Source organism: Pelodiscus sinensis, chromosome 20 (assembly GCF_052426305.1).
Source record: "Pelodiscus sinensis isolate ZL-2025 chromosome 20, ASM5242630v1, whole genome shotgun sequence".
Classification (NCBI taxonomy): Eukaryota; Metazoa; Chordata; order Testudines; family Trionychidae; genus Pelodiscus; species Pelodiscus sinensis.
Window position 1 is genome coordinate 1716038 of NC_143071.1, and position 25131 is coordinate 1741168.

Below are 25131 nucleotides of genomic sequence, written 5' to 3' on the forward strand. Positions count from 1 at the left end.
GGCTGAGGGTCGGGGCAGGAGCCTCCCTCCTCTTGGGGAGCCTGGGCCCCAGCAGGCGTGAACGGGGGCCTCCTGCCCAGGGAGCTGGACGCTGGCGGCTGCTCCCCAAAGTGCCAGACAGACAGGAGGGGGAGTCCTGCTGCCAAGCCCTGCTCTGTGCTCCCTGCCCCCACACGCCGCCGTCCATAGGCAAACCGGGACGGCCTCTTCACGCCCTGCTCTTTTGGGGGCCCAGGGATCGTGAGGCCTGGTGCGGCGGCAGCTCCCCTCCACTCACCACGTGGGCGGCAGGAGCTGGAGCGGCCCAGCCTCCCGCTGCTCCGCCATCCTCCCAGCCCCTTGCGCTCGACTTCTCAGCGGCGACGGGAAACTGAGTGCCCTGCCCCGAGGCGCCCCCTGCCTGCCCCCCGGAGAAGCGAGGCTCAGTGGGGTGGGAGGGCGGCACAGTGGAGAGGGGCGGGGGGACGTGAGCTCTGCTGCCATCGCCCCAGGCCTCAAATCCCCTGACGCATTAGGGGAAGGGGGCAGTGGGTGGAGCAGCATGTGGCCTGCGGTGGGGGGGTGTCGTGGGCCCCATGCTTGGAGCCCTGGGGGGGTTGCCCCAGGCCCTGAGTGCAGCCATCCCAGCCTGCAGCCTCAGCATCCTCCCACAGCCCTAGCCAGGCCGCAGGCAGCAGCCAGCCCAGCACAGGCTCCGGTGCAGCACCTGTGAAAACAGCCTGCCCAGCTCCTGGCTGGCCAGCGCCGTTCCAGTCTCGGCTGTGCCCAGGGGGCTGGCTGGGAGCCTCGTGGCATTGCAGGCGTTGGGGCTGGTCTTTCCGCCTCGCTGAGCCACTGGGAGGCTGGTGCCTGCTGGCGGCCCCCCTCCTTGGCTCCCGCCTCCCACATCTGGAGTTGAGTGCTGGCTCGGGCACCCTGCAATCATAGTCCCGGACGGCAGCGCTGGGCCTGGCAGGCCCCGGGCGCACAATGGTTAACACAGGCCCAGCTCACATCTGGCAGGGGAGGGCCGCTCTGCCGGGCTTGTCCCATTTCTTCCCTCTCCTCCCGTACGCTGGAGAGAGCGCGTTTCCGCCCGGGACGCAGGAGCAGCACAGGCGGCGATAGAGGGGCAGGGAGCGCAGCTGCCTCGGGCCAGGCCCCCCACTGCACCCCAGGGAGGGGCGGAAGTGGCAGCTTGATGGGGCGGCTCTAGGGAGACGAGGCCCCGAGACAGGAGAGAGAAACGGTTCCGGCCCAGCCAGCACCTTGGGCTCCAGCCGCCGAGGCACCAAACCTGCCACAAGTACGTGCAAGGGCGGGCGGGCCGCGGGGCACCGGGGCTGGGTTAGCAGCTTGCCAGAGGCCAGGGCTGCCCCTGTTCAAATAGCCAAAGAAGGGCAGCACCTGGGCTCACGGCACAGGGCTCCCCACAGCCTCCGCTCGCCAGCTGCATGGAGCACCTGCAGCCCTGGGCATGGGCGCTGCCTGCGGAGTCTGGCCGTGCTTCCCACCGCGCTGGCCCCTGCTGCCCGAGGCAGGGGTGCCAGCTAGCAGCACGCACCTCCACGCCCCCAACACTGCTCAGGGCAGCCCCTGGCAGTGTCTGGCCTGCACCCTTCCCCAGGGCAGGGCTGGCATCGCCAGCGAAGGTGCCCTGGCCCTGTCCAGCTCGTCCCCAGGGCAAAGCTCCAGCGGTGTGCCAGTGCCCCGGCGGAGCCTGGCATGCCTGGAAAGGGGTAGCGACTGGCTTCCTTGGGCCCGTGCCCAGCACTGTGTCACCCCAGCATTTGCTGGGTAAGAGATCTCATGGCCTGGGAGGGCCAGTGTCTGCCCTGTCCTCTGCCCCCCTCCCCCATCCCCTCCGCTCCCCACCCCACCACAGGGGGAGCACACAGACCCGCCTGCCCTGCTCCAGCTGCCTTCCCTCCCCCCCAAGGCCCCTCCTCCTCTGGCTCCATGGACTGCCGGTCCTGGAACTGATTGCAGGCTGTTTTGACTTGCAGGCTGGAGGCTTTCTCAGGCCGTGAATTTACATAACCCAGGCCCCTCCTGGCGCACGTCCAGCCTGGACAGGAAAAAACAAAGTTCCGGTAGCAAGCGGGCGCGCGTGTTGGGGGTGCCCGCGCCTTGCCTAGGCGGGCTTCTCCCTGGCCGTGGGGCCGAGCAAGAGGGCGCGGGGGAGCGCTGCCAGCGCGTGAGCCAGGAACGCCAGGCGCTTGCGTCCTAGTCCTGCCCCAGCATGGCCTGGGAACCAGACCCTTCCTCGCCTGGCTCAGGGGGCTCAGCTCAGTTGGCCAGAGCGCCGGGGAGACGGGTTTGCCCCCGACGGGGCCTGCTCTGGGCTCCTGCAGGAAACGCCCCACTTCACTGGCAGCCTCTTTGCCCAGAGAAAGAGAGGCTGCCGCAGGCTCGGGTCGTGCGCTTTGCACACGCATGGGCACCTTGCACACTCACCCATGTGCACGCACACTTCCACCAAACTGCTCAGGCCTGCGTGTGCACACGCTCACCCGGCACGCAGCCCACGGGCGGCAGAGGGGGGACGCCAGGCATTTGCTGCAGGCTCCCCTCTGGAATTCTGCGGCTGATCCGCTTTGTCTCTATTCCCCAGAGAGGGAAGGGGAGGAGGGGGGCGGGAGCATGGAAGGGAGCAGGGAGGAGCGCCGCCTCCCATGCCAGGGGACATCCTTGGGCGCCTGACGGGGAAGGGATGGGTGGGCACAGCCTCCCCGGCAGTCTCAGCCGCTGCGAGTGCTGGAGAGGGCACCGTGCCCTGCCGTGCCGCAGCCTCCCCATGCCGGCCTTCAGCAGGGCCCCGGGGAAATGTGGGAGGGGACGGACCCGACCCTTTGCCAAGCAGGGACCTGGGCGGGGGTTTCCCTTCGGGGGCTCTTGGACTGCTCCCAGCCCTTCCCTTCCCTGGGGTGCTCTGGCTGGGATTAGCGTGAGTCTGCCCTGGAGCTCCGGCCACAAACCAGAGCAGAGGCATTGGCAGATGCCCCGATGGGCATCCTATGCCCCCAGCCGCCCTATTGCCAGGGCTCTGGGGCCCTGTCCTGGGCACAAGCCCTGCCCCGACCCCCCCGCCTGCAGACCGCCCGCGGTCCGTCCCCAGCCTCCCCCAGGCCCCAGGAAGCCTGGAGCAAAGCCCCGGGGGGCTTGTTTCTGCCTGTCTGACCGGCTGGCCGGAGGATCAGACCCAAAGATGGTTAGTGAGTAACTGGGATTATGCCCCAAACGCCCTGGCCCCCCAGGCAAACTTCCCCCTCTAGACCAGTAGAGCTGCATTAAGGCAACCCAGTCCCCTCGGCACCCCCAGCCATCCCTCCTGTGGCCAGAAGGGCAGGGAGGGGCGTTGCCACGTGCCTGCCAGCGCCCGGGGCTGGAGGGGGCTGGCGGGGCCCTGGGAGCAGCAGAGCCCTTGGGGTGCCCAGCCCAATGCAGGCAGGCCTCGCTGCTGCCGTGCTTCCCCCTGCACGTGCCCAAGGCCCCCCCGCAGGCTGGGCCGGCCTTTCAATTCTGCCGTAGCCAGCTGGCTCCGGGCCCGTCGTGCTCCTGCATCAACCTGGCTTCCAGAGGCACCAGGGCAAGAGGAGCTGTGGACTCACAGCCCCCATCTGGATCGGGCCCTGAGGGGAAAGGCTGCAGCCCCCTGGACGGGGCACCGCCTGGGTCGTGCCTGTGGCCACCTGCCCCCACTGCCCCAGGGCTGGCCGTGACGTGAGTGTGAGGCCGGCAGCTGCACAGTGCCCCCCCCCCGGCAGCTGCACAGTACCCCCCCCCCCCGGCAGCTGCCTGGCTTCTCAGGCAGCCCCCGGAAAGCTGGGATCCTGCCACCCTCATCTGCCCCTGCCTTCCTGCAGAGGGGCCCCGTGCGGCCCAGCGCCCCTGGCGGCCAGGAGATGCCAAGGGGTCCTGCCCATCTCCTGGGCGTCGGCTGGGCCTTGCCGCGAGGGGCAGCGTCTGCCCAGCGCGGAGCTCGCTGCCGGGGGAAAGCAGCAACCGTCCTCGGCCCCTGGGGCTTGTTTCCAGCTGTGCAGTGTGCCCATCCATGGCCACGGCTCGCAGCCCAGGGGCCTTCTGCCGGCTCCGTGGAGCCGCCCCCTCCGGGCTCGGGCGACAGGCTGCGGCAGGACCGCCCGGGTCAGCGAGCGGCCGCTGGCTCCTCTTCAGCCTCTCACACCAGGCGGGCAGCTGGGGCAGCCCAAGGCCGGTCCGTGCCAGGCCCGCCCAGTGGCCGTGTCCTGGGCTCAGACACTCAGGCCAGCGCTGGGGAGGGGGCGGCAGAGCCGAGAGCTGCTGCCGGAAGGGCGACGTGGAGCTTTTGGGAGGGGCCAACAGGGACCCCCCTCCTACTGTCCTGGGCAGCTGCTCACGCGGGCGCCCGGCCTGGCCCTGACCTGCTGCAAGTCCGGAGGAACCAGAGGTGGGAAGAGACCTCCCAGCCCCCAGCCCCGGTGCCCTGGTGCGATGCCTCCCGAACGGAGCTTCCAGCGACTCCCCGCCGGGTGCCCGCTGCCGGTCACGCTGCCAGACCCCTGGGCGTACCCTGGGCCGGGCCCCTGCCAGCCCCGGGCCCCTGCCAGCCCCCTGGGCCGGACCCCTGCCAGCCCTGGGCCCCTGCCAGTCCCCTGCGCTGGGCCCCTGCCAGCCCCCCGGGCCCCTGCCAGCCCCCCGGGCCCCTGCCAGCCCCGGGCCCCTGCCAGCCCCCTGGGCCAGGCCCCTGCCAGCCCCCTGGGCCGGACCCCTGCCAGCCCTGGGCCCCTGCCAGTCCCCTGCGCTGGGCCCCTGCCAGCCCCCCGGGCCCCTGCCAGCCCCCCGGGCCCCTGCCAGCCCCGGGCCCCTGCCAGCCCCCTGGGCCAGGCCCCTGCCAGCCCCCTGGGCCGGACCCCTGCCAGCCCTGGGCCCCTGCCAGTCCCCTGCGCTGGGCCCCTGCCAGCCCCCCGGGCCCCTGCCAGCCCCCCGGGCCCCTGCCAGCCCCGGGCCCCTGCCAGCCCCCTGGGCCAGGCCCCTGCCAGCCCCCTGGGCCGGACCCCTGCCAACCCTGGGCCCCTGCCAGTCCCCTGCGCTGGGCCCCTGCCAGCCCCCCGGGCCCCTGCCAGCCCCCCGGGCCCCTGCCAGCCCCCTGGGCCCCTGCCAGCCCCCCGGGCCCCTGCCAGCCCCGGGCCCCTGCCAGCCCCCCGGGCCCCTGCCAGCCCCCTGGGCCCCTGCCAGCCCTGGGCCCCTGCCAGCCCCCTGCGCTGGGCCCCTGCCAGCCCCGGGCCCCTGCCAGCCCCCTGGGCCCCTGCCAGCCCCCTGGGCCGGGCCCCTACCAGCCCCCTGGGCCGGGCCCCTACCAGCCCCCTGCACTGGGCCCCTGCCAGCCCCCTGGGCCGGGCCCCTGCCAGCCCCGGGCCCCTGCCAGCCCCCTGGGCCCCTGCCAGCCCCCTGGGCCGGGCCCCTACCAGCCCCCTGGGCCGGGCCCCTACCAGCCCCCTGCACTGGGCCCCTGCCAGCCCCCTGGGCCGGGCCCCTGCCAGCCCCGGGCCCCTGCCAGCCCCCTGGGCCCCTGCCAGCCCCCTGGGCCGGGCCCCTGCCAGCCCCCTGGGCCGGGCCCGTGCTCCACATTGCAACTGGGAGGTGCCTTGGGGACGAAGCAGCAGCTTCCTCCCCACAGCCTGGCTCCGGCTCCAGGGCGTGGAGCCAGTCTGCAGCCCTGGCCCTGGCCCTGTTCCCGCGAACAGCCACTGCAGCCTGGCCCCCATGCGCCTGCCCCTTGCCCTGGGCTGGGCCTGGTGGGGCGTGCCTACTCCGCAGGGCAGATCCAAGGGCCGTGGCCCAGAGGAGCTGCATGGAGGGGGGGCACTGAGGCCTCCCACGCTGGGCCTGCCTGGGGCGCCACAGACCTTGTGACCCAGTTCTCAGCGCGCCTCAGTACTGCGGGGGGGGGGGGGGGGTGCAAGGCAATCCAGGCCCCCTCCCCCACAGCTCTGCGGGCTGCCCCCCGCCAGCCCAGGGCTCCGGCTCCATCTCTCCCACCCAGGAAAGCTCCCGGACACCCCCTGCCGCCCCATGCTGGGGCCTGCCCAGGCGCCTGGCGGGGGCTGGTTCCTCACTGGCCTTTCCCCCAGCAGGATGGAGGGGCCGTGGGCACTGAGCCTGCTGCTGCTGGCCTGCCTGCTGAGCCAGCCCAGCCACCCCCGGGAGGAGCTGACATGGGCCCCGCCCCCCCGCCATGCCGCCAGGTGAGGGGCAGAGGGCACGGACTCTCGCATGGGGCTTCAGCTGGGCTGAAGGAGACCCTGCCCCAGCCCCCGGCGGGCCAAGAGGCATCGCCGGGCCCTGCAGCCACAGGGGGACGAGACGGCGCATGCAGCTTGGCAACTCCTGCTGCTGGGGGAGGGGCAGGGCAGCGGGGTGCCCCCAGCTGGGGTGCATGGGGTGGGGCAGTGCGGTGTCCCTAGCTGGGGGAGGGGCAGGGCAGTGGGGTGCCCCCAGCTGGGGTGCATGGGGTGGGGCAGTGCGGTGTCCCTAGCTGGGGGAGGGGCAGGGCAGCGGGGTGCCCCCAGCTGGGGTGCATGGGGTCAGGCAGTGGGGTGTCCCTAGCTGGGGGAGGGGCGGGGCAGTGGGGTGCCCCCAGCTGGGGTGCATGGGGTGGGGCAGTGGGGTGTCCCTAGCTGGGGGAGGGGCGGGGCAGTGGGGTGCCCCCAGCTGGGGTGCATGGGGTGGGGTAGTGGGGTGTCCCTAGCTGGGGGAGGGGCGGGGCAGTGGGGTGCCCCCAGCTGGGGTGCATGGGGTCAGGCAGTGGGGTGTCCCAAGCTGGAGGAGGGGCGGGGCAGTGGGGTGCCCCCAGCTGGGGTGCATGGGGTGGGGCAGTGGGGTGTCCCTAGCTGGGGGAGGGGCGGGGCAGTGGGGTGCCCCCAGCTGGGGTGCATGGGGTGGGGTAGTGGGGTGTCCCTAGCTGGGGGAGGGGCGGGGCAGTGGGGTGCCCCCAGCTGGGGTGCATGGGGTGGGGTAGTGGGGTGTCCCAAGCTGGGGGAGGGGCGGGGCAGTGGGGTGCCCCCAGCTGGGGTGCATGGGGTGGGGCAGTGGGGTGTCCCTAGCTGGGGGAGGGGCGGGGCAGTGGGGTGCCCCCAGCTGGGGTGCATGGGGTGGGGCAGTGCGGTGTCCCTAGCTGGGGGAGGGGCAGGGCAGCGGGGTGCCCCCAGCTGGGGTGCATGGGGCGGGGCAGTGGGGTGCCCCCAGCTGGGGTGCATGGGGTGGGGCAGTGGGGTGTCCCCAGCTGGGGGAGGGGCGGGGCAGTGGGGTGCCCCCAGCTGGGGTGCATGGGGTGGGGCAATGGGGTGTCCCCAGCTGGGGTGCATGGGGTGGGGCAGTGGGGTGTCCCCAGCTGGGGGAGGGGCGGGGCAGCGGCTCACCCCACCACCTCTCAGCGCAGCCCTGGTGTGCCGGTCTCTGGCTCCCCGGGCATGGCAGCACCAAGGGTCGGGGGCAGGCGCCCTCCCTGTAGAGCCGGCGCCCAGCTCCCCGGCCTCAGCGCTGCTCTCCCATTGCCACCCCCAGGGCCAAGCAGGACCCCGGGAAGCGTCATGGCAGCCTGGAGCAGCCTCCCCCCACCCAGTGCGTCCGCTGCTGCGACCCCCCCCAGCACGCCCCAGCTCACCCCCTCTACCAGCCTGTGCCCCAGATCAACATCACCATCCTGAAAGGTGAGAGCAGCCAGGCACCCCGCTGGCGGGGGCAGGGGAGAGGCCGGGCCTGCCTGGCTCGGGCTGGGAGAGGAGAGGCCCGGCTCCCCCAGCCACGTTCGGCCTGGAGGCTCCACGGGGGAATCGGCCCAGAACCGGAGCACAGGCGCCGGGATGGCTGCGGGGAAGTGGTGGGCCTGCAGGCAGCCGGAGCTGGTGCCTGGGGGGGAGGTGGCTGAGCAGGCCAGGGTCCCTGCAGGGTGGGGGGCACTAGGGCTGGAACGCAGTCCAAGCAAGGGCCCGGCAGGCGGGCGGCTGCAGGGGAGAGAGCTGTCCCGTGGGGGGTGCTGCAGCGAGGGGGCCAGGCTCTGCTTGGGGCCCCACGGCTGTGAGCTTCACCCGGCCCCAGCCAACAGCTCCGAGTGGGCCAGGGTGGCGCTGGTCTCTCCGGAACAACCCGTGTCCCTCTTGCCTTGGCCAGGGGAGAAAGGGGACCCGGGCGAGCGAGGCCTGCAGGGCAAGTTCGGCAAAGCGGGCTCGGCAGGCAGCCGGGGCCACGCGGGGCCCAAGGGACAGAAGGGGAGCGTCGGGGCCCCCGGGGAGCCCTGCAAAAGCCACTACGCCGCCTTCTCGGTGGGCCGCAAGAAGCCCCTGCACAGCAACGACTACTACCAGACCCTGCTCTTCGACACCGAGTTCGTCAACCTCTACGGCCACTTCAACATGTTCACCGGCAAGTTCTACTGCTACGTGCCCGGCATCTACTTCTTCGCGCTCAACGTGCACACCTGGAACCAGAAGGAGACCTACCTGCACATCGTGCGCAACGGGCTGGAGGCCGCCATCCTCTACGCCCAGCTGAGCGACCGCAGCATCATGCAGAGCCAGAGCCTCATGCTGGAGCTGCGGGAGCAGGACGAGGTCTGGGTGCGGCTCTTCAAGGGCGAGCGAGAGAACGCCGTCTTCAGCGACGAGTACGACACCTACGTCACCTTCACCGGCTACCTGGTCAAGTACGGCGGGGAGCCCTGAGCCGGATCCGGCGGGGAGCCCTGAGCCGGATCCGGTGGGGGAGCCCTGAGCCGGATCCAGTGGGGGAGCCCTGAGCCAGATCCGGCGGGGAGCCCTGAGCTGGATCCGGTGGGGGAGCCCTGAGCCGGATCCAGTGGGGGAGCCCTGAGCCGGATCCGGCGGGGAGCCCTGAGCCAGGACCAGGGGAGAGTCCTGAGCTGGATCCGGTAGGGGAGCCCTGAGCCGGATCCAGTGGGGGAGCCCTGAGCCGGATCCGGCGGGGAGCCCTGAGCTGGATCCGGCGGGGAGCCCTGAGCTGGATCCGGTGGGGGAGCCCTGAGCCGGATCCGGCGGGGGAGCCCTGAGCTGGATCCGGTGGGGGAGCCCTGAGCCGGATCCGGTGGGGGAGCCCTGAGCTGGATCCGGCGGGGAGCCCTGAGCTGGATCCGGTGGGGGAGCCCTGAGCCGGATCCAGTGGGGGAGCCCTGAGCCGGATCCGGCGGGGAGCCCTGAGCCGGATCCGGCGGGGGAGCCCTGAGCCGGATCCGGCGGGGAGCCCTGAGCTGGATCCGGCGGGGAGCCCTGAGCTGGATCCGGTGGGGGAGCCCTGAGCCGGATCCGGCGGGGAGCCCTGAGCTGGATCCGGCGGGGGAGCCCTGAGCCGGATCCGGCGGGGAGCCCTGAGCTGGATCTGGCAGGAGAGCCCTGAGCTAGGACCAGGGGAGAGCCCTGAGCCGGACCCGGCTGGGGAGCCCTGAGCCAGGACCAGGGGAGAGTCCTGAGCCAGGCCTTCCCCAAGGCCGAGCTCAGCTCTCCTGCCATAACCAACTCTCCTCTCCTCTTCCCGGAGCACACGCCTGAGCCTCCTGCCGCCCCCTCGCAGACTGCCAAGCCCCGTCACGCCTGCACCGGCTCCTCTCCCCTTCCTTACCTCCGTCCTCGCACAAGGATGCTCTAATACGGTCAGCGCCCCCCCCGGCCCCCGGGCCTTGCTCAGATAAGTGGGATGAGATGTCCTGCGTCGGCCTCCCTGCTGGAGTGATTTCCCCAGGAGGGGAAACAGGTGTCACTGAGGAGTGGGGAGTCCCTGAGCCCTGCCCCCCATCCACAGCCGGACGGGCCTCCCCGGCGGCAGGTAAAGCAGAAGGGTTGTTGGTTCCCAGGGACACAGCGTAGCCCAGACTTGTTGTTCCAGGAGCTAGGAGCAGCCAGTGCAGCCTGTCTTGGGGAGGGGGCCCAGAGTCAGGGCCCCTCCCTGCATCTAACCCTGCCAAGATTCCCCCATGCAGGTTCAGCTTAAAGAGAGCCTGCGCCATTGTCTGTGCTGGGCTGGGCAGCCTCACCCAAAACTCCCAGCCGGGCACCCGTGCAGTGCCCAGGGAAACTGAGGCACACACCCAGTTACTAGAGAGCAGCACAGGACAGCAGAAATCCCATGCAACACAAGCGAACAGAGCCAACACAACCCCGCTTCGTCACAACAGGCCCTCCTGGGGCAGCCGGCGGCGCAGGCTGGTTTCACCAGGATGCCCAGAGTCCTGGCCCAGCGCCGGGGCGAGGAGCCTGCCACAGGGTGTGATGGTGCATTGGGGGTCCCCCGTCTCCTGCACCCCCATAATGGCACGAACAGACTCCACCAGCCAGTAGAACAGAGGGAGTTTATTGCTTCTCCAGGATACAGCACAGCACAGATGGAATCTGGTTACAGGGCAGGCCTAGGGTGCCTCAGCCCCCCTTGATATGGGGGGGGGTCTGGGCTCCTAAACCCCCCAGCCTTTGCTGAGGCTGCTTCCTCCATGATACCAGACAGAGACTAACCAACTCTCCTCCAGCCCTGCCCCCCAGCCCGGGGCGGCATCCCCCTTCCTTTGTTTCTCTCCCTGGGGGGTAGCTGGTCAGACAGGTTCTTAGCCCCCTTTGCATAGTGACTCATCCCCTGCCCTGCTGGGCCGCGCTGCAGCCAGTGGGGGTCGCTCACAGCCCCAGCAAGGTACCAACACTACGTCACACAGGGCCATGCTTTGGACAGGTCTGCCTCGTGGCTAACGCACCGGAGCCTGGCGCGCCCGTCTGCCCCGGGGCAGGTGGCCCTTTGTGGGCTAGCGAGGTGGGTGCAGACGTGGCCTCCCTGGCCGAGCGGTGCTTCCCGTGTCGCCCCCTTGGGGTGCAGCACATCCCGCCCGGCACCACTGTGACCGCGCGTCGGGTACCCCCCGGCCCTGCACCCCGTCTGCTGCAAGAGGAGACTCCGCCCGCCAGTGGAGTAGGGAGGGCTTAGTGCTTCTGTGAGGTACGGCACGGCCTGGGTTCTACGAGGGGCAGGCAGCCTCAGACCCCTTGGGGTGGGTCCACAGGCCCCCAAACCCCAGTACTCAGCTTAGTCCCTTCTCTTCATGTTTTCCCGCCAAGGCTGCCCCTTCCCCAAACCAGCCCCTTCCTTTGTCCAGACCCCTTCCCTGCTCAGGTGAGAACCGGCTGGGCCATGGACTTCATGGCAGGAGGGCCTCAGGGCCTGTCTCCTTGCCCCAGGGCAGAGCACCGGGCTCCCTGCTGGGGACGGGCAAGGGCAGCTCCCTGGAGGCACCTGCTCCATTCCCAGGGCCTGTCCCTCTGCGAGTCCCTGTGAGGGGCCTGGGGCCTGGCTGGCTGACCTGGGACTCCCCACAAGACGCCCTGCAGACGCCTGAGCCGGGCCACTGTCTACTGGCCTCAGCAAGCGGCAGCAGGGCTCTGGGCCCAGCCCTCTGCCAGGAGCACAGGGACCGCTCTGTGCTAGGCGCCTTTGTGCCGCCCCACGACATGTGGGCCGAGGTGCCTGTCCCTTGGCGTCCCTGGCGGGGCTGGGGGCAGGACCCAGTGCTAGGAGCTGGGCATGTAGCACATGCGCTTCCCTCCCCAGCTTGCTGGAGACAGCAAGAGCCCCCCTGCCCCAGGGGCTCTAGGCCTGCAGCCCCCCAAAGTGATGATCCCAGCAGGCTCTGGCCCATGCCCTGACTGCCACAGAGAGGAGGGGCAGGGTGACAGAGGGCAGCCCCTGGAGCAGCAGGCAGGTCGGGGAGTGAGGGCACTTCTGGGCTCAGCCAGCAGCAGTGCCACAGGGCTACAGCCGTGTGGAGCAAGGCCACGGGATGCTGGGGGATTCCTGGCCGCATGCCATGGGGTGGGGCCCGGTGCACCGGGTGGCAGAGCAGGGGGCAGCGCGACGGAGAGGGGGTGTTGGCAGACACAGGATCCAGAGCAGCAGCTGAGGCCCGGGTGTTCTGCCTGGGCCCCGAGCGCCCGGTCGCTGTGGAACTCCAGGGGCCAGGGCCTGCGGCCATGCGAGCCCACATTGGCCTTGGCCGCTGAGCACAGCGCAGGGCCTGCCCTGCCGTCTTGGGCTGGGCGGGCCCTTGGAATCGGGCCGGGCCAGCCAGCCGGCGGGGTGGCTTCCAAGAACACTGGGAGAGGCGTTCTGGGGTGGAGCTGGGATGAGGTCACCCATGCCAGAGTCTGTCTCGCAGGGCTGGGGGGACATTCCTGGTGCTTGGAGTCACGCTGAGCCTGGGGCTCCCCCCATGCAGGGTTCACCTGGGGTGCTGCTCCTCGGCCCTGGGGGGGCATTCCCGGGGCAGGGGAGAGAGGGGCTGCCTGAAGCGAGCAGGGTATGAAACGCAGGCGGCGGTGGCGGTGATCACACGGAGGTGGCCCTGGTGGGAGGGGGCAATGCAGCTGCTCCGACACCCCCTGGCAACAGCCTGGCCAAGACCCCGCGACAGGCGCAGCCTGGTGCAGAGCCCAGCCTGTGTGCAGGCCCGGAGCCAGAAGAGAAACCTCCCAAAGTCAAACCCCAGGGATTGTCCCCGCCCCGGGCAGGGCTAGCAGGAACCGGGGCTGTCCCTCCACCCTCCCCGCCTCGTACTCTCGCCCTGCCCCGTCCGGCCTTCCCTTGCGCAGCTCAACTCCGGCCGGCCCCGTCCTTCGCTGCAGAAAGAAACGCCCTGCCTTTGGGAGCTGCGGGGCAGCAGAGCCCTTCAGGGCGGCCAATGAGAAATAAACACCATTTCTGTGGGGCAAAGCTGTGTCGTGGGGCGAGTTGTTCTAAAGCAAAGCCGCTCCCCGGCGGCAGGCCCAAGGGGCCAAGAGCATCGCCAGCTGCAGGGTGCCCGCTGCGTGAGCCGTGGCACCCTGGGGCCTGCTCTGCCAGACCCCCCAGGCCCCGGACCAGCCTCTGCCCTCTGGATGGGGGAGGGGAGACGTTAAATAGCGGGAGGTGCTGGAGGGATTTCTAGAAGAGCGCGCGTTCCCCAAGGTGCCCCCCGCCTGCAGCCAGCGAGGGCAGGAGGCACAAGCCTGAGAAACACTTGCCAGCCCTCCGGAAAGGGGCGCTCCTGGAGCCTGCCCGTGGGGAGCCTGGGGCAGGAGGGGGCGCGTTGCTCCCAGCCAGAGTCCATCAGTGTGGAGCGGGACAGGCCCCGCTGGCCCCGGGGCGGGGTGGCGCCCAGGCTCCTGCCCCAGGGTGACGAGGGGCACTGGGCCTGCCGGCTGGGGGAGGGGACCTTAAACTCAGTGCTTCTCCAGCGCCTTTTCTAGAGCGCCCCTTCCCCCAGCCCAGCCCAGCGCCCGCGGGTTTTCCGCCACCGTCCCATCTGGGCACCCAGCCGGCGGCAGCGGGGCCGGAAAGTCCGGGTGTAAAGGGACAGAAAGAACAAAGCGCGGAAAACTCACAACGGGGCTTCAGCTCCCCCCGTGTCTCCCCCCCCCCCCCGAGAAACACTGGATCGCCCCGGAGCCTGTCTGCGCGGGGTGCAACCGAGCTCCCCGGGGCCCGCGTCCGTCTGCCCCGCTCGGGCCCCGCGTCCGTCTGTCTGCCCCTCCCGCTCGGGCCCCGCGTCCGTCTGTCTGCCCCGCCCGGGCCCCGCGTCCGTCTGTCCCTGCCCCCCGGCCCGCATTGGCTGCAGCCGCCCTGTGACGCGGGGCGGGCCGGCGGCCGGCGATGGAGGCGGCGGAGCGGAGCAAGCGGCCGCGGGGAGCGCGCGCCCCGGCGCGGGGGTAGGGAGCAGGGCTGCGGGCGCGGGGGGACCGTGCCAGGGGCGCGCTCGCGCTACGAGTCTCTCTTCCGGGCCCTGCTGCTGTCTCTGGGCCCCCCCCGCGCGGGGCCGCCAGTGGCTCCAGCCCCCCCGGAGCGGGCAGCAGCCCCTGCCCTGGCTCCTTGACCCCTCGGCGCTGGAGCCCCCCTTGAAATGCAGAGCCCCCCCCGCCCCGCCCCGGATCCGAGAGCAGCCCCCCCCCGCCCCGCTCAGGATCCGAGAGCAGCCCCCCCTCCGCCCCGGATCCGAGAGCAGCCCCCCCCCCTCCGCCCCGGATCCGAGAGCAGCCCCCCCCCCGCCCCGCTCAGGATCCGAGAGCAGCCCCCCCCTCCGCCCCGGATCCGGAGTAGCCCCCCCCCCTCCGCCCCGGATCCGAGAGCAGCCCCCCCCCCCCCCGGGCTGCCACAAAAGCTGCGCAAGGGGGAGCCCCGCGTCCTGCCTCGCCGCCCCGGAGCAGGGTCACTCGCGAGCCGCCTGCCTTGCCGGGATCCTGCAGCGCCCCACCCCCAGCGCGGACAGGACTTCCCTGCAAACCCACACACGTGCCAGCCCGGGGCACCGCTCCAGGCACCCGGCGAGGCCCGTGCTGGGTCTCCCTGCTGGGGTTTTGCTGGTGCAGCCTCCTCGGGGCCGATCCATCCTGGGCTCCCCTCGCAGACCCCCAGCCTGCCCTGCCCAGCTGCCAGTCTCCAGCGCTGGCCCCCAGCAGCAGAGCACGTGCTTGCTGCCAGGACAGGCCTGGGAGCCGGGGACATTCAGGGGGCTGCTGGTCCCCAGCAGGGGGTGGGGTGCAGGGCTGGGGGTGCCTGCAGACTCCCAGACCCCCCAGCAGCTGCACCCCAATGCTGCATGACTGGCCAGGGCAGAGTCCAGCAGTACAAGGCATTAGCCCCACCCAGAACACACACAAGGCACCAGGCAGCTTCCCCTGCCCAGAACTGGCTTGTGCCCAGGCTGCCTGAGGAGGCTGCACAGCAGCAGGGGCAGGCACTGCCTCAGTTTCCCTTGCCTCCTGCCTCCCACTAACACACTGTCCTAGCTTTCCCAGGCTTGGCTCCATGGCCTCCAGCCTCCCCCTAGGAGCCCTCTGCACTGAGGGAAGGCTACTTATACCAGCCTGGTCATCTTCCCAGCATGCTTTGCGTTGCCTGCCCTTCCCAGGGTCCTGCTGGAACTAGCCCTCCCAGAATGCTTTTGGTTCTGAGAGCTGGGCGTGGCTCCCTCTTAAAGGGCCAGCTCACAGTGCCACGGGCTGTGGCTGCTGGTGCATGTGGGTGGGCTGGGTCCCCCGGAAATGCCTGGCGTGGGCGGCGAGGTCCTTGCCCCGTGCCCCCAAGTCTCTGCAGCGATGTCTGGGACTCTCTCGTTCAGTTCCCCACCTGCCGTGCAGAGCCACGGAGCCACTGTCCTCCACGAGACGGTCAGCTACGCCCCTCAGCCCCTGTCAGGTAAGAGCACGGCCGGGCCTGGGCCCGCTGCGGCGCCGCGGTGCCACCAGCGTGGGCGACCCTGGGCCCTGCAGCCTCCCGGCGTCTCTCCTCCCAGCGCGGCACTTCGACCCGGACACCGGGGAGCCCGTCAGCTTCTACCTGTCCAGCCTGGAGGAGCTGCTGGCGTGGAAACCCACCAGCGACGACGACTTCAATGTCGCCACGACGCCGCTGGCGGACCGGCAGCCCCCGCTCCGCGGCAAGAGGCCCTGGACGCTGGTGTGCCACGACATGAAGAACGGGTACCTGGGGGACAGGTAGGGGCTGGGCCCGGAGTGAGGTGGGGGGGCTCAGCGCAGAGCAGCGCCTGCTGGGGGGGATGTCTCTGCTGATGGGGCTTGCCCTGTGCCCCGGGCTCCTAGATCTCTGTGCAAACTTCAGTCCCTCCTTGCAGCCGCCCTGGGCGATGGGCCAGGAACACCCCCCCTCGCTGCTGCGCAGAGCGAGGAAAGGGCTGGCCTCAGCCAGCCCTCCGGCCAGAAACCGGAGCATAGGAGCGTCCATCTCTGGTGGCTGCTGCCAGGACGGGGCCTTTCCCCAGCCTGGCTGCCCCTACGGCCCAGGAGCTGCGCTGCAGAGAACCCTCCATCTCCCAGGCGGAAAGTCCGGCGGTGCCAGCCCCGTCCCTGGCGCTGCCGCCCAGTCAGAGTCGGGACCAGCCCCTCCCCTGCAAGAGGGGCGTGAACCTTTCTGTCCACGGCGCTGACCCGGCCACGCGCCTGCGCCCACTGGCAGGGCTCCAGCCAGCTCCTGCGGGAGGCGTGGCCCCCTGGCTCCTGGGAGTGGATGGGGGGCCCAGTCCACTCATACGCACTTCACAGGCGTTGCTCAGGCGCTGCCCGGAGCACTGGGCCGTGCCAGCCTCGCTCAGGGCCCCCCGTCCTCTGCTCTGCCTGCAGGTTCATCCAGGGCTCAGCTTGGCGGGACCCCTACGTGTTCTACCACTGGCAGTACATCGACATCTTCGTGTACTTCAGCCACCACCCGGTGACCATCCCGCCCGTCGGCTGGACCAACGCTGCCCACCGCCACGGCGTGGCCATGCTGGGTGCGGGCGCTTCCACGACAAGGCCAGCGGTGCCCCCTGCAGGGCGGGGATGGGGTGCCGCTGCAGCGGCCACGCCTGCCCTGCTCCGGTGGCACCTGCCCTGGAACTGCAATATGGGGGCGCTGGCCGTGGCCCGGCCCCAGCCCGCTCTGCCTGCCGGTCGTTGCAGCACACGTGGGGACAGGCCGGGCCTGCCAAGGCTGATCGATGCCTCTTGCCCCCTCCCGTGCAGCCGGGGTCCCAAATTCACAGCCTGGGGCCCATCTGGAGCCCAAACAGCTCCGCAGTCCAGCCCACGCACGGCGCTGGCACGGGAGTCCCTGCAGCTCTGGAGGGGGTGTCTGTGCCCTTCCCCGTCCCCCAAGCCCAGCCCCTGCTCCGCCTTCGCACCCCTTCCCTCAAGCCCCCTCCACTGTGGGACGTGGCCTCGGGGACCACCTGGGGCTCTGGCAGGGGGCAGCACCGGGGGCCGCCCCCCCCCGGCAGCGGGAGCTCCGGGGAAACGGAGCAACACGGCCACCTCTGCTCTGCCGCCATGTCCCAGGCCAGCCCGGTGTCTCCGCTTTCTGCCGGCGGCGGCTGCGTCGCTGCGTTTCCCCGGGGCTCCCACACGCCCTGGTGGGGCCGCGGGCCCGGCCCCGCAGCTCACCCGGGTCTGGGCCGAGAGCGGGGTGCCCGCTGGCCTGCTAGGGGGACTTGGGGCCAGGCACTGAGTCGAGGGCATCCCCGTGGGGGGCGCGAGGGGCTGACGGGGTCTCTCTGCCCCGCTGTAGGGACCTTCATCACCGAGTGGGTCGACGGGGGCGAGCTGTGTGAGGCCTTCCTGGGCGGGGAGGAGGCCGCGTACTGCGCCGTGGCTGAGCAGCTGGGCCGCCTCGCCGGATTCTACGGCTTCGACGGCTGGCTGGTCAACATCGAGAACACCCTGAGCGTGAGCCGAGCCCCTCGCCCCCTCGCCAGGCCTGGGTGCCCCTCCCGCTCACCCCTTGTCTCCCCACCCCCGCCCCTCGCCCCCTCGCCAGGCCTGGGTGCCCCTCCCGCTCACCCCTTGTCTCCCCTCCCCCGCCCCTCGCCAGCTCCGGCTCACCCCCATTGTCTCCCGTCCCCCGTGGAGGTGGGTGGCGGTCCTGCCCCTCGCCCAGCCGCCGGGCCCGGCTGACGCCCGTTCTCCCGCCCGGCGCAGGAGGCGGCCGTGCGGAACCTGCCGCTCTTCCTGCGGGCGCTCCGGGAGCAGCTGCAGCGGGCCGTGCCCGGCGGGCTGGTGCTCTGGTACGACAGCGTCTTGCCGAGCGGGGAGCTGCAGTGGCAGAACGAGCTGAACGAGGCGAACAGGTGAGGGGCGCCCGTGCGCTAGCAGCCCGGCCCCCTGCCCTCCCCTCCTCGGCTCAGCCCGCTGCCAGGGACGCAGGACCGGCCGTGCAGCCTGGAGTCGCCTGGCTCAGCCCCCCACGTCGCAAGCCACCCCTCCCCTCGGGCCCCCGGCCCCTGCCCTCCCCTCCTCGGCTCAGCCCGCTGCCAGGGACGCAGGACCGGCCCTGCAGCCTGGAGTCGCCTGGCTCAGCCCCCCACGTCACAAGCCACCCCTCCCCTCGGGCCCCCGGCCCCGCTGCCCCGGCCTGTCCTCTCCCTTGTCCTGCCCCCAGCAGCTCCTGTGAGGAGGGCCCTGGGGCCGAGGCAGCGCCCACCCCATGGCTCCCCCTTTCCCTAGGGTGTTCTTTGACGTCTGCCACGGCTTGTTCACAAACTACAACTGGAAGGCGGAGCACCTGGAGCGCATGGGGGCGCATGCCGGGGAGCGCCAGGCCGACGTCTACGTGGGCATCGACGTCTTCGCCCGCGGGGAGGTCGTAGGCGGCGGCTTTGAGACGGACAAGGTGCCGGGGGGCAGGGCCTCGCCCACGGGGGGCTGGGCTCCGGGGGCATCCAAGGGCTGAGGGAGGCCTGGAGCTCTCCTCTGGGGCAGGGTGCCCCCGGGGTCCCTCCGCCCGGGGCGAGGGCTCTGAGCGGGGCGGGGCCTCCTCTCCTGGCCTTACCGTAGGCGCTGCGCCTGATCCGCCAGTACGGCTTCTCCGCGGCCATCTTCGCCCCCGGCTGGGTCTACGAACACCTGGGCACCAAGGATTTCCATCAGAACCAGCGCAGGTGAGCTGGGCGGCCGGGGGCAGCGTGGGAGCACTGGAGGGGTGCCCAGGTGGGGAGGAGGTGAACCTGGGGGGGGTGGAACACAAGGAGGGGGGTGGCTGTGCCGAAGGGATGGGACGCAGGGGGGAGGGGTGTGGCTGTGTGGGGGGGATAGGGTGTGTGTGGGGGGGTGGCCGTTCTTGGCGGGGTGGGGCACAGGGGAAGGGGGTGGCTGTGTGGGGGGGGGGGATAGGGTGTGGGGGGGGCTGGCTGTTCTTGGGGGGTGGGGTACAAGGGGAAGGGGGTGGCTGTGTGGGGGGGATAAGGTGTGTGGGGGGGTGGCCGTTCTTGGCGGGGTGGGGTACAAGGGGAAGGGGGTGGCTGTTCTTGGCGGGGTGGGGTACAAGGGGAAGGGGGTGGCTGTGTGGGGGGGATAGGGTGTGGGGGTGGTGGCCGTTCTTGGGGGGGGTGGGGCACAGGGGGAAGGGGGTGGCTGTGTGGGGGGATGGAACACAAGGAGGGGGGTGCCCGTACCGAAGGGATGGGACACGGGGAGAAGGGGGTGGGTGTGTGGGGGGATAGGGTGTGGGGGGGGTGGCTGTTCTTGGGAGGGTGGGGCACGGGGGGAAGGGGGTGGCTGTGTGGGGGGATAGGGGTGTGGGGGGTGGCCGTTCTTGGGGGGGTGGGGCACAGGGGGAAGGGGGGGGGGTGGCTGTGTGGGGGGATGGAACACAAGGAGGGGGGTGCCCGTACCGAAGGGATGGGACACGGGGAGAAGGGGGTGGGTGTGTGGGGGGATAGGGTGTGTGGGGGGGTGGCCGTTCTTGGGGGGTGGGGCAGGGGGGCCCTGGTGCCACGCTCTGTAAAGGGCAGAGCCGTGGAGACCCTCGTGGGGAAGCTGAGCGCCCTGGCGGGGGGGTGCTGCTGCCCCTGTGCTGGGGCCATGCGGCTCGGGCGATGTCCTTGGCACCCAGGGGTGCGGAGGTGCCAGGGCCGCGCTGTGCCAGGCCAGCGGGTCGTGGCTGTATCTGGCCTCTCCTCTGCCTGCAGGTTCTGGGGTTCGCTGGCGGAGCTGCTGCCCACACACAGCATCAGCACCCTGCCCTTCAGCACCAGCTTCTGCCTGGGCATGGGCACCAGGAGGTTCGTGGCTGGGCAGGTGCGTGCGCGGGTGGGGCGGGCAGGTCCCAGGCTGTGGGGAGACGGGCTCGGCCAGCGCCCGCCCCCTGCCCTGCCTCCGCTGCCCACGGGGCTGCTGTCTCCACAGGAAGAAGAACGTGGGCCCTGGTACAACCTGAGCGCCCAAGAGATCCAGCCCCTCTTCGCGGAGCAGCGGGCACGGGACGGGGCGGGCGGCTGGCTGCGCACGAGCTGCTGCCTGCAGGACGCTTGGAACGGTGGCAGCTGCCTTCTCATTGAGGGGGTGATCCCGCTGGATGCGGGCCAGGTGGCTGTCCGGTGAGCGCGGGCTGGGGCGGCACGTTGGGGCCAGCGTGGGCAGCCAGGGTGTGGCACTGCCCCCCGGGAATTCGGGAGCGCTTGTGAGCGTGTGCCACGTGCCCCCTCTGCGGCGCACTGCTCCAGGAGCGTGCAGCCAGTCTGTGTGTGCCACGTGTGAGCACGTGGTGTGTGTGCACAGCCTAGGGGTGTATCCTGGGCCTGGCTTGGTGCGGGGTGAGCACGCGGCGTGTGGACGCAGCCCACGGGCCGGCCTTGTGCCTCTCGCGCAGCCTGTGACGCGCTTCCTGCCCCCTTTGCTCGTGTGTCCTGTACCCCTTGTAACCTCCCGCCCTTCTCTCCCCCCTTGTCTCTCTGGTGGACTGGGGTCACCAGCCTCTTCTCCTTCCAGACGCCGGCTCCCCGCAGGCTGTCCCTGGCCCTGCGGTACAAGCTGGAGGAGCAGTCGCCCGCGGTGGCAGTGGGGCTGGAACTTAGCACGTGGGACGCCGCCTCCTGCCACGGTGGCAGCATCACTGCCCTGCCGGGTGAGGAGCCGGGCCCTGCGGGGCGGGCAGGCTGGGAATCTGCCCCCAGCACCTGGCCTGACAGCTCCCTTCCCTCCTGCAGGGCCGGTCACCCGGCATCAGCCCCAGGCGCGGCTCCGCGCACACAGGGACACGGGCGGTTGGATGAGCCGGTGAGTGTCCCCAGCCAGGGAATGTCCTGCCCCGGGCCCGCGCCGCCCGGCCGCCCTGCCACTGCCCCCTCTCTGCCCTCGCCCAGGTGCTACGAGCTGGAGCTGCGGGACTGCACCCTGCACGACCTGGCGCTGGTCCTCTCGTGCCCCCCGCCCGGAGGGCGTTTCGCCTGCCGCCTCGGGGAGATCCAGGTGAGGGGCCGTGCGGCCGGGGGCGCCCCTGCCTCCCTCGGAGCATCAGCTGCCTGGGCAGCCTGGGGAGGGAGCGGCGCTGGGGAGCCCACCCCTGCAGCGGGGCCTGGCCCCAGAGAGCCTGTCCCTGCCGGGGGCGCTGGGCTGGCTCTAAGCGCTGTCTTCTCTGCAGGTGCTGGATGCCGACAACCTGCCCTCGCCCCCGCCCCGGGCGCCCACCCTCACGGCCTCCCAGGTGCTGTGGCAGAAGGGGCCCGGTGCCGACCAGCTGTCCCTCAGCCTCACCTTGCGCTGGTCCTACCCGCCCGGCCAAGCCCGCTGCTTCCGGATCCACTGCCAGGGCGCCGCCCGCCCCCGCCTGCAGCGCCTGGGGCTGGCACACGCCCCCCTCTACCGCGTGGTGGGCTTGGCCGTGCCAGCAGCGCCCCCCGCAGGCTCTGGGCGCCTGAAGTTCCTGGTGGAGCCGGTTCCGAGCCAAGGGGGCCCCGTGCACCGGGCCAGCTGGGGGCGGCTGGTTCTGGTCTATTCTGAGCCAGCGGGCACCAGCACCAATTAAACGTGAGCCTTGGCGCGGTGCCAGGCTCTCTGCCGTCCAGCTGGGCATTCTTGAGGGGTCCAGGGGGGGCAGCAGAGCAGGGCAGCCCTGGCCGGGCCGGGCACGTGGCTTCTCTCCAACCTTGCTCCACTGGATGGGCTCCTGGCTGACACCCTCTGCCCCCCAGTCCTCGCCCCACCCAGCCTGGCATGGGGACTCAGGGCTGCGCTGCTGGAGTGAGCCACGGGCGGGCAGCAGAGACCCTCCCTGGCAGAGCAGTGGGTGCTGGGGGAGCGCATACCCTGCTGCCCTCCCCCCTCCCCCCACGGAGCTGCTGGGCAGGGCTGGTGCCCTGGGGCAGGCCTGGCTGGAGCCAGGCCCGGCCCCGCGCGGCTGCACTCACCTGCTGCTCCGGCACGGCTGCTCCGCTGCTGGGATCCCCCGTCGCCTGGCCCGGGGCTCTCGGTGCAGCATGGAGCCGGGGCCCTGCCCCCGCTGAGCTGGCAGCTGCCAGGGCTTGGCCCTGCCTGTAGCACGTGCCTGGCAGCCAGGGCAGAGCCGGGCTCCGTGCACCCTGGGCCAGGTGGCGCTTGGCAGCCAGTCCCAGAAGAGCCCAGAGCCAGCAGGGCTGCCGGCTGCACGGGCTGCTCCCAGCCACGGCCCTGGGCCGTCCTCCCCTCCCTGGAACAGAGGGGAGACCTGGGGGCTGCAGCCTCCAGCCGCTGGGGCTTTCGGGCCATTTCCTCAGGCTGGGAGCTTGCAGTTAGCAGGCAAGGGCAGCTCCAGCGCCCGCCGTCCTCAGCGCCCGCCGTCCTCAGCGCCCGCCGTCCTCAGCGCCTGTCCCCAGCTTCCATCCCCGGCGCCCGTCCCCAGTGCCCATCAGCGGTGCCGGCCATCCCCAGCATCCCTCCCCGGCACCTGCTGTTCCCAGCACCCATCCCCCGCACCTGGCACCCGCCATCCCCAGTGCCTGCCGTCCCTAGCGCCCCATCTCCAGCCCCCCATCCCCAGCGCCTGCCGTCCCTAGCGCCCACTGTTCCCAGTTCCAGTCCAGTGCTGGGCGGCCAGCGCCGTGAGAGCTTTGCAGAGCAGGCTGGGCTCCCCCTCGGCTGGAGGAGGCAGATGGCTGGGCCTTGCCCCCCCCCCCCCCCCGCACTGCGCCCTGTCTCCGCCCCCCCACAACACCGCAGGCGGCCTGCTTGAAGAAAGGAATCTTTATTAATAATCTCCATAATGCCTCCGGCGGCGCCTGCCGAGGGCGATGAGCACACCTCTGAAGCGCAGGGAACGGGGCGCCAGCCTGCGCTCTGGGGCGGGGCCCCGGGGGGGCAGCACAGCGGATGGGGGAGCTTTGTACAGGGGGCGGGGCTATGTACAACGGGAATAGAAAAGGGGTCTCATGGCTGGAGCCTCGGGAGAGGATGCTGAATATAAAGTGACGTTTCATGAGATGATGGAGCCATGTTGGGAGACGGGCTGGACCCACCCGGCCCCGGCAGACAGTGCCAGGGCCCTCGGGCCCGGCTGTGCCTGAGCCGCTCCAGGGAGCTGCCGGGGCCTCGGGACCCTGCTGTGCCCACCTGTTGCTGCTCCTGAGTGGGGCAAGGCCGGTCCCCTCCTCCCGTCACTGCCCGCTGCTTCCCACTCAGGGCCCCGCGGGACCACCGGGCCTCGGGCACTAGCCAGTGAGGGATGGGGCGCGGCCTGCGGCCTGGCGACGGAGTGGCTGACGGCCACCGTGGGATGCCATGGCCCCCTCTGGCTACGTGCTGGCTGGGGCAGCCCCCGGCTCACAGTCCTGTGACCTAGAGCCTGCCCAAGCCCCCCTTCCCCGGGCAGCCACTCCCACCTGGCTTTAGCCCCCAGGAGCCCAGGCCGCGGGGGTGAAAGAAATGCAAGGGAGCCCCAAACTGCGCGGAGCCTCCCGGAGAAACCCAGTGGCGCGTCCCCTCCTGCGCCCGGCTAATGCGGCTGCACCAGCCCCCCAGCTCCCGCCGGAGCCGAGCCTGCACCCGCAGCGCACCGCTGGCCAGCACATGCCCAAGCCTTGGGATTCCTACCGCCGGGGTCGCCTGCCCCAGCCTGCGGGGGCCCAGCTGCTCCGCCCCGGCCCTGGCGTGGGAGGGCGGCACGAACGCCGCAGGGCCTCCGCAGGCAGTGGGCTCACTCATGCCGCGGCGCGAGCAGGCTGGGCGGGGGACGGGGGACCCAAGTCTCCCAACATGGCTGCTGGCCGGGGCAGGGCTGGCCCGTGGCGCTGTCCGGTCGGTGCGTACTCGCGGTGACTCGGGCGGTGCAGCGCCTCCTGCTGGACTCGCTCGCTCGGTGCATGTGTGGGGACACTATGGGGCTCGGTGGGTTGGTTGCCGCTTTGTTTGGATTTTGTTGCTTTGTTTTTAATTTGTTTTGCCCTTCCTGGTCCCAGAAGGAAACGGCTCTGGTTTCACTACAACAGAAACAGAAAGGCAGGACTTTCGCTGGAGCCGGCTGGGAGCCGAGAGCAGCGGCAGGGCGTCAGCCCCCCGCCCCGGCCCTCAGCCACGCCCAGGGCCTGTGTCCCACGGCACGAGAACACCTGGGCAGACAGGCTGGTGCTGGGGGCAGCTCAGCAAACGCAGGCGGGGTGGGGTGGGGGGCTGACACATTCGCTCCTCCCAAAGCGGGGCCAGGATGTTGCAGCCGGCTCTGTTGCCCCCTTGAAATGCCCTGATTCACTAACTGCCCCCAGCTGCAGCACCCCCCTCCCCTGGTAGTGCCACAGGTGGGTGAGGGGGTGGGGCAGGGATGGAGCTAACCCCCGCTGGCCCATGGCACTAGGCCCCAAAACAGCCCCCCAGTCCCTCCGGCTGTGGTGCTGATCACGTGCACCTGAGTTAGCGGGGCGGCTGCTCCCCAGAGCCAGGTGCATTCGGGAGTGGGGGCGTGTCCAATTCCCAGTGCGAGTCCCCTCCCTGGCTACCCTGCGCCTGCCGCCTTGCCCCAGCCCATGTTGCCTGGTGCCATGGCCCTTCCCCTCGTGCAAGCAGCGCCAGGTGCCGGCACGAGGAGCAGGGGAAGCCGGGCAGGAAGGCCCCTCGGGAGCACTCAGGGCTGGCTGCGGTCTGGGCAGAGGACACCTGGTCTGTCCTGTGGGTTGCTGGTTGCGTGTCTGGGCGGAGCCGGCCCCGCAGCCGGGCAGTGGCAGCCTGGCCCGTCCCGCCCTGCCAGGGCAGGCCCGGAGCCACGGGGCAGAGCAGCTGGAGGTAGAAACCTATGGCTCTAGGTGGCGCGCGGAGCCCTGGCCCGGGCACCGTGTCCTTCCGGGCGGCTGGGCGTGGCTTAGTGTGGGCGGTGGGCGCCTAGTGAGCAGCCAGGGCTGGGAGTGGGAGGGGCGGGTGTCTTGCTAGTAGGGAGTGAAGCGGTTGTACCCTCCTCGATACAGACTAGCCTGCAACATCAAAGATGAAAGAAAAGCCAATCAGTATTCGGGAGGGCGGCCGGGCCCCTTTTCTTCCCTTTTTTAATGCCAGCGCCGCGGCGAGGCCCTGCAGGACGGGGGGGGGGGGCGCCCAGGAGCTGCACATACTGGGCCCTGCAGGACGGGGGGGGCGCCCAGGAGCTGCACATACTGGGCCCTGCAGGATGGGGGGGGGCGCCCAGGAGCTGCACATACTGGGCCCTGCAGGACGGGGGGGCGCCCAGGAGCTGCACATACTGGGCCCTGCAGGACGGGGGGGGCGCCCAGGAGCTGCACATACTGGGCCCTGCACGACGGGGGGGCGCCCAGGAGCTGCACATACTGGGCCCTGCAGGACGGGGGGGGCACCCAGGAGCTGCACATACTGGGCCCTGCAGGACGGGGGGGGCACCCAGGAGCTGCACATACTGGGCCCTGCAGGA

At 71.3% G+C, this 25131-nt stretch overlaps 3 protein-coding genes across 14 annotated transcripts in view; 2 read left to right on the plus strand and 1 right to left on the minus strand.

The window, feature by feature from the left end:
* Positions 1–931: 931 nt before the first annotated feature.
* On the plus strand, positions 932–13391 carry C1QTNF1 (C1q and TNF related 1). Of its 4 annotated transcripts, none has more exons than XM_075904143.2 (5): positions 932–1285; positions 1986–2072; positions 6093–6206; positions 7525–7670; positions 8131–13391. In XM_075904143.2, the coding sequence occupies exons 3-5, from the start codon at positions 6097–6099 to the stop codon at positions 8679–8681; spliced, it is 807 nt and encodes a 268-aa protein (XP_075760258.1). In that variant the 5' UTR covers positions 932–1285; positions 1986–2072; positions 6093–6096; the 3' UTR covers positions 8682–13391. The 4 variants fall into 4 exon arrangements, with proteins under 4 accessions (XP_075760258.1, XP_075760257.1, XP_075760259.1 ...); XM_075904142.2 differs by having other exon boundaries at positions 6096–6206; XM_075904144.2 differs by lacking the exon at positions 1986–2072.
* Positions 13392–13537: 146 nt separating this feature from the next.
* On the plus strand, positions 13538–21310 carry ENGASE (endo-beta-N-acetylglucosaminidase). Its single transcript, XM_089772011.1, has 14 exons — positions 13538–13691; positions 15101–15177; positions 15275–15476; positions 16119–16267; positions 17041–17198; positions 17451–17599; positions 17976–18141; positions 18306–18409; positions 19439–19547; positions 19656–19846; positions 20222–20373; positions 20456–20525; positions 20612–20717; positions 20890–21310. Exons 1-14 carry the CDS (start codon positions 13636–13638, stop codon positions 21271–21273), a joined length of 2073 nt encoding a protein of 690 aa, XP_089628137.1. The 5' UTR covers positions 13538–13635; the 3' UTR covers positions 21274–21310.
* Positions 21311–22451: 1141 nt separating this feature from the next.
* The window catches only part of RBFOX3 (RNA binding fox-1 homolog 3), a 198088-nt gene continuing 195408 nt past the window's right edge, over positions 22452–25131 (minus strand). For 8 of the 9 annotated variants that reach the window (XM_089772019.1, XM_089772018.1, XM_089772017.1 and 5 more), the window contains one exon: positions 22452–24679. In XM_089772019.1, coding sequence (XP_089628145.1) covers positions 24635–24679 — 45 coding nt within the window. In that variant the 3' untranslated portion in view covers positions 22452–24634. The remainder of the gene's footprint in view (positions 24680–25131) is intronic. The other variant, XM_089772013.1, reaches the window with a different exon arrangement.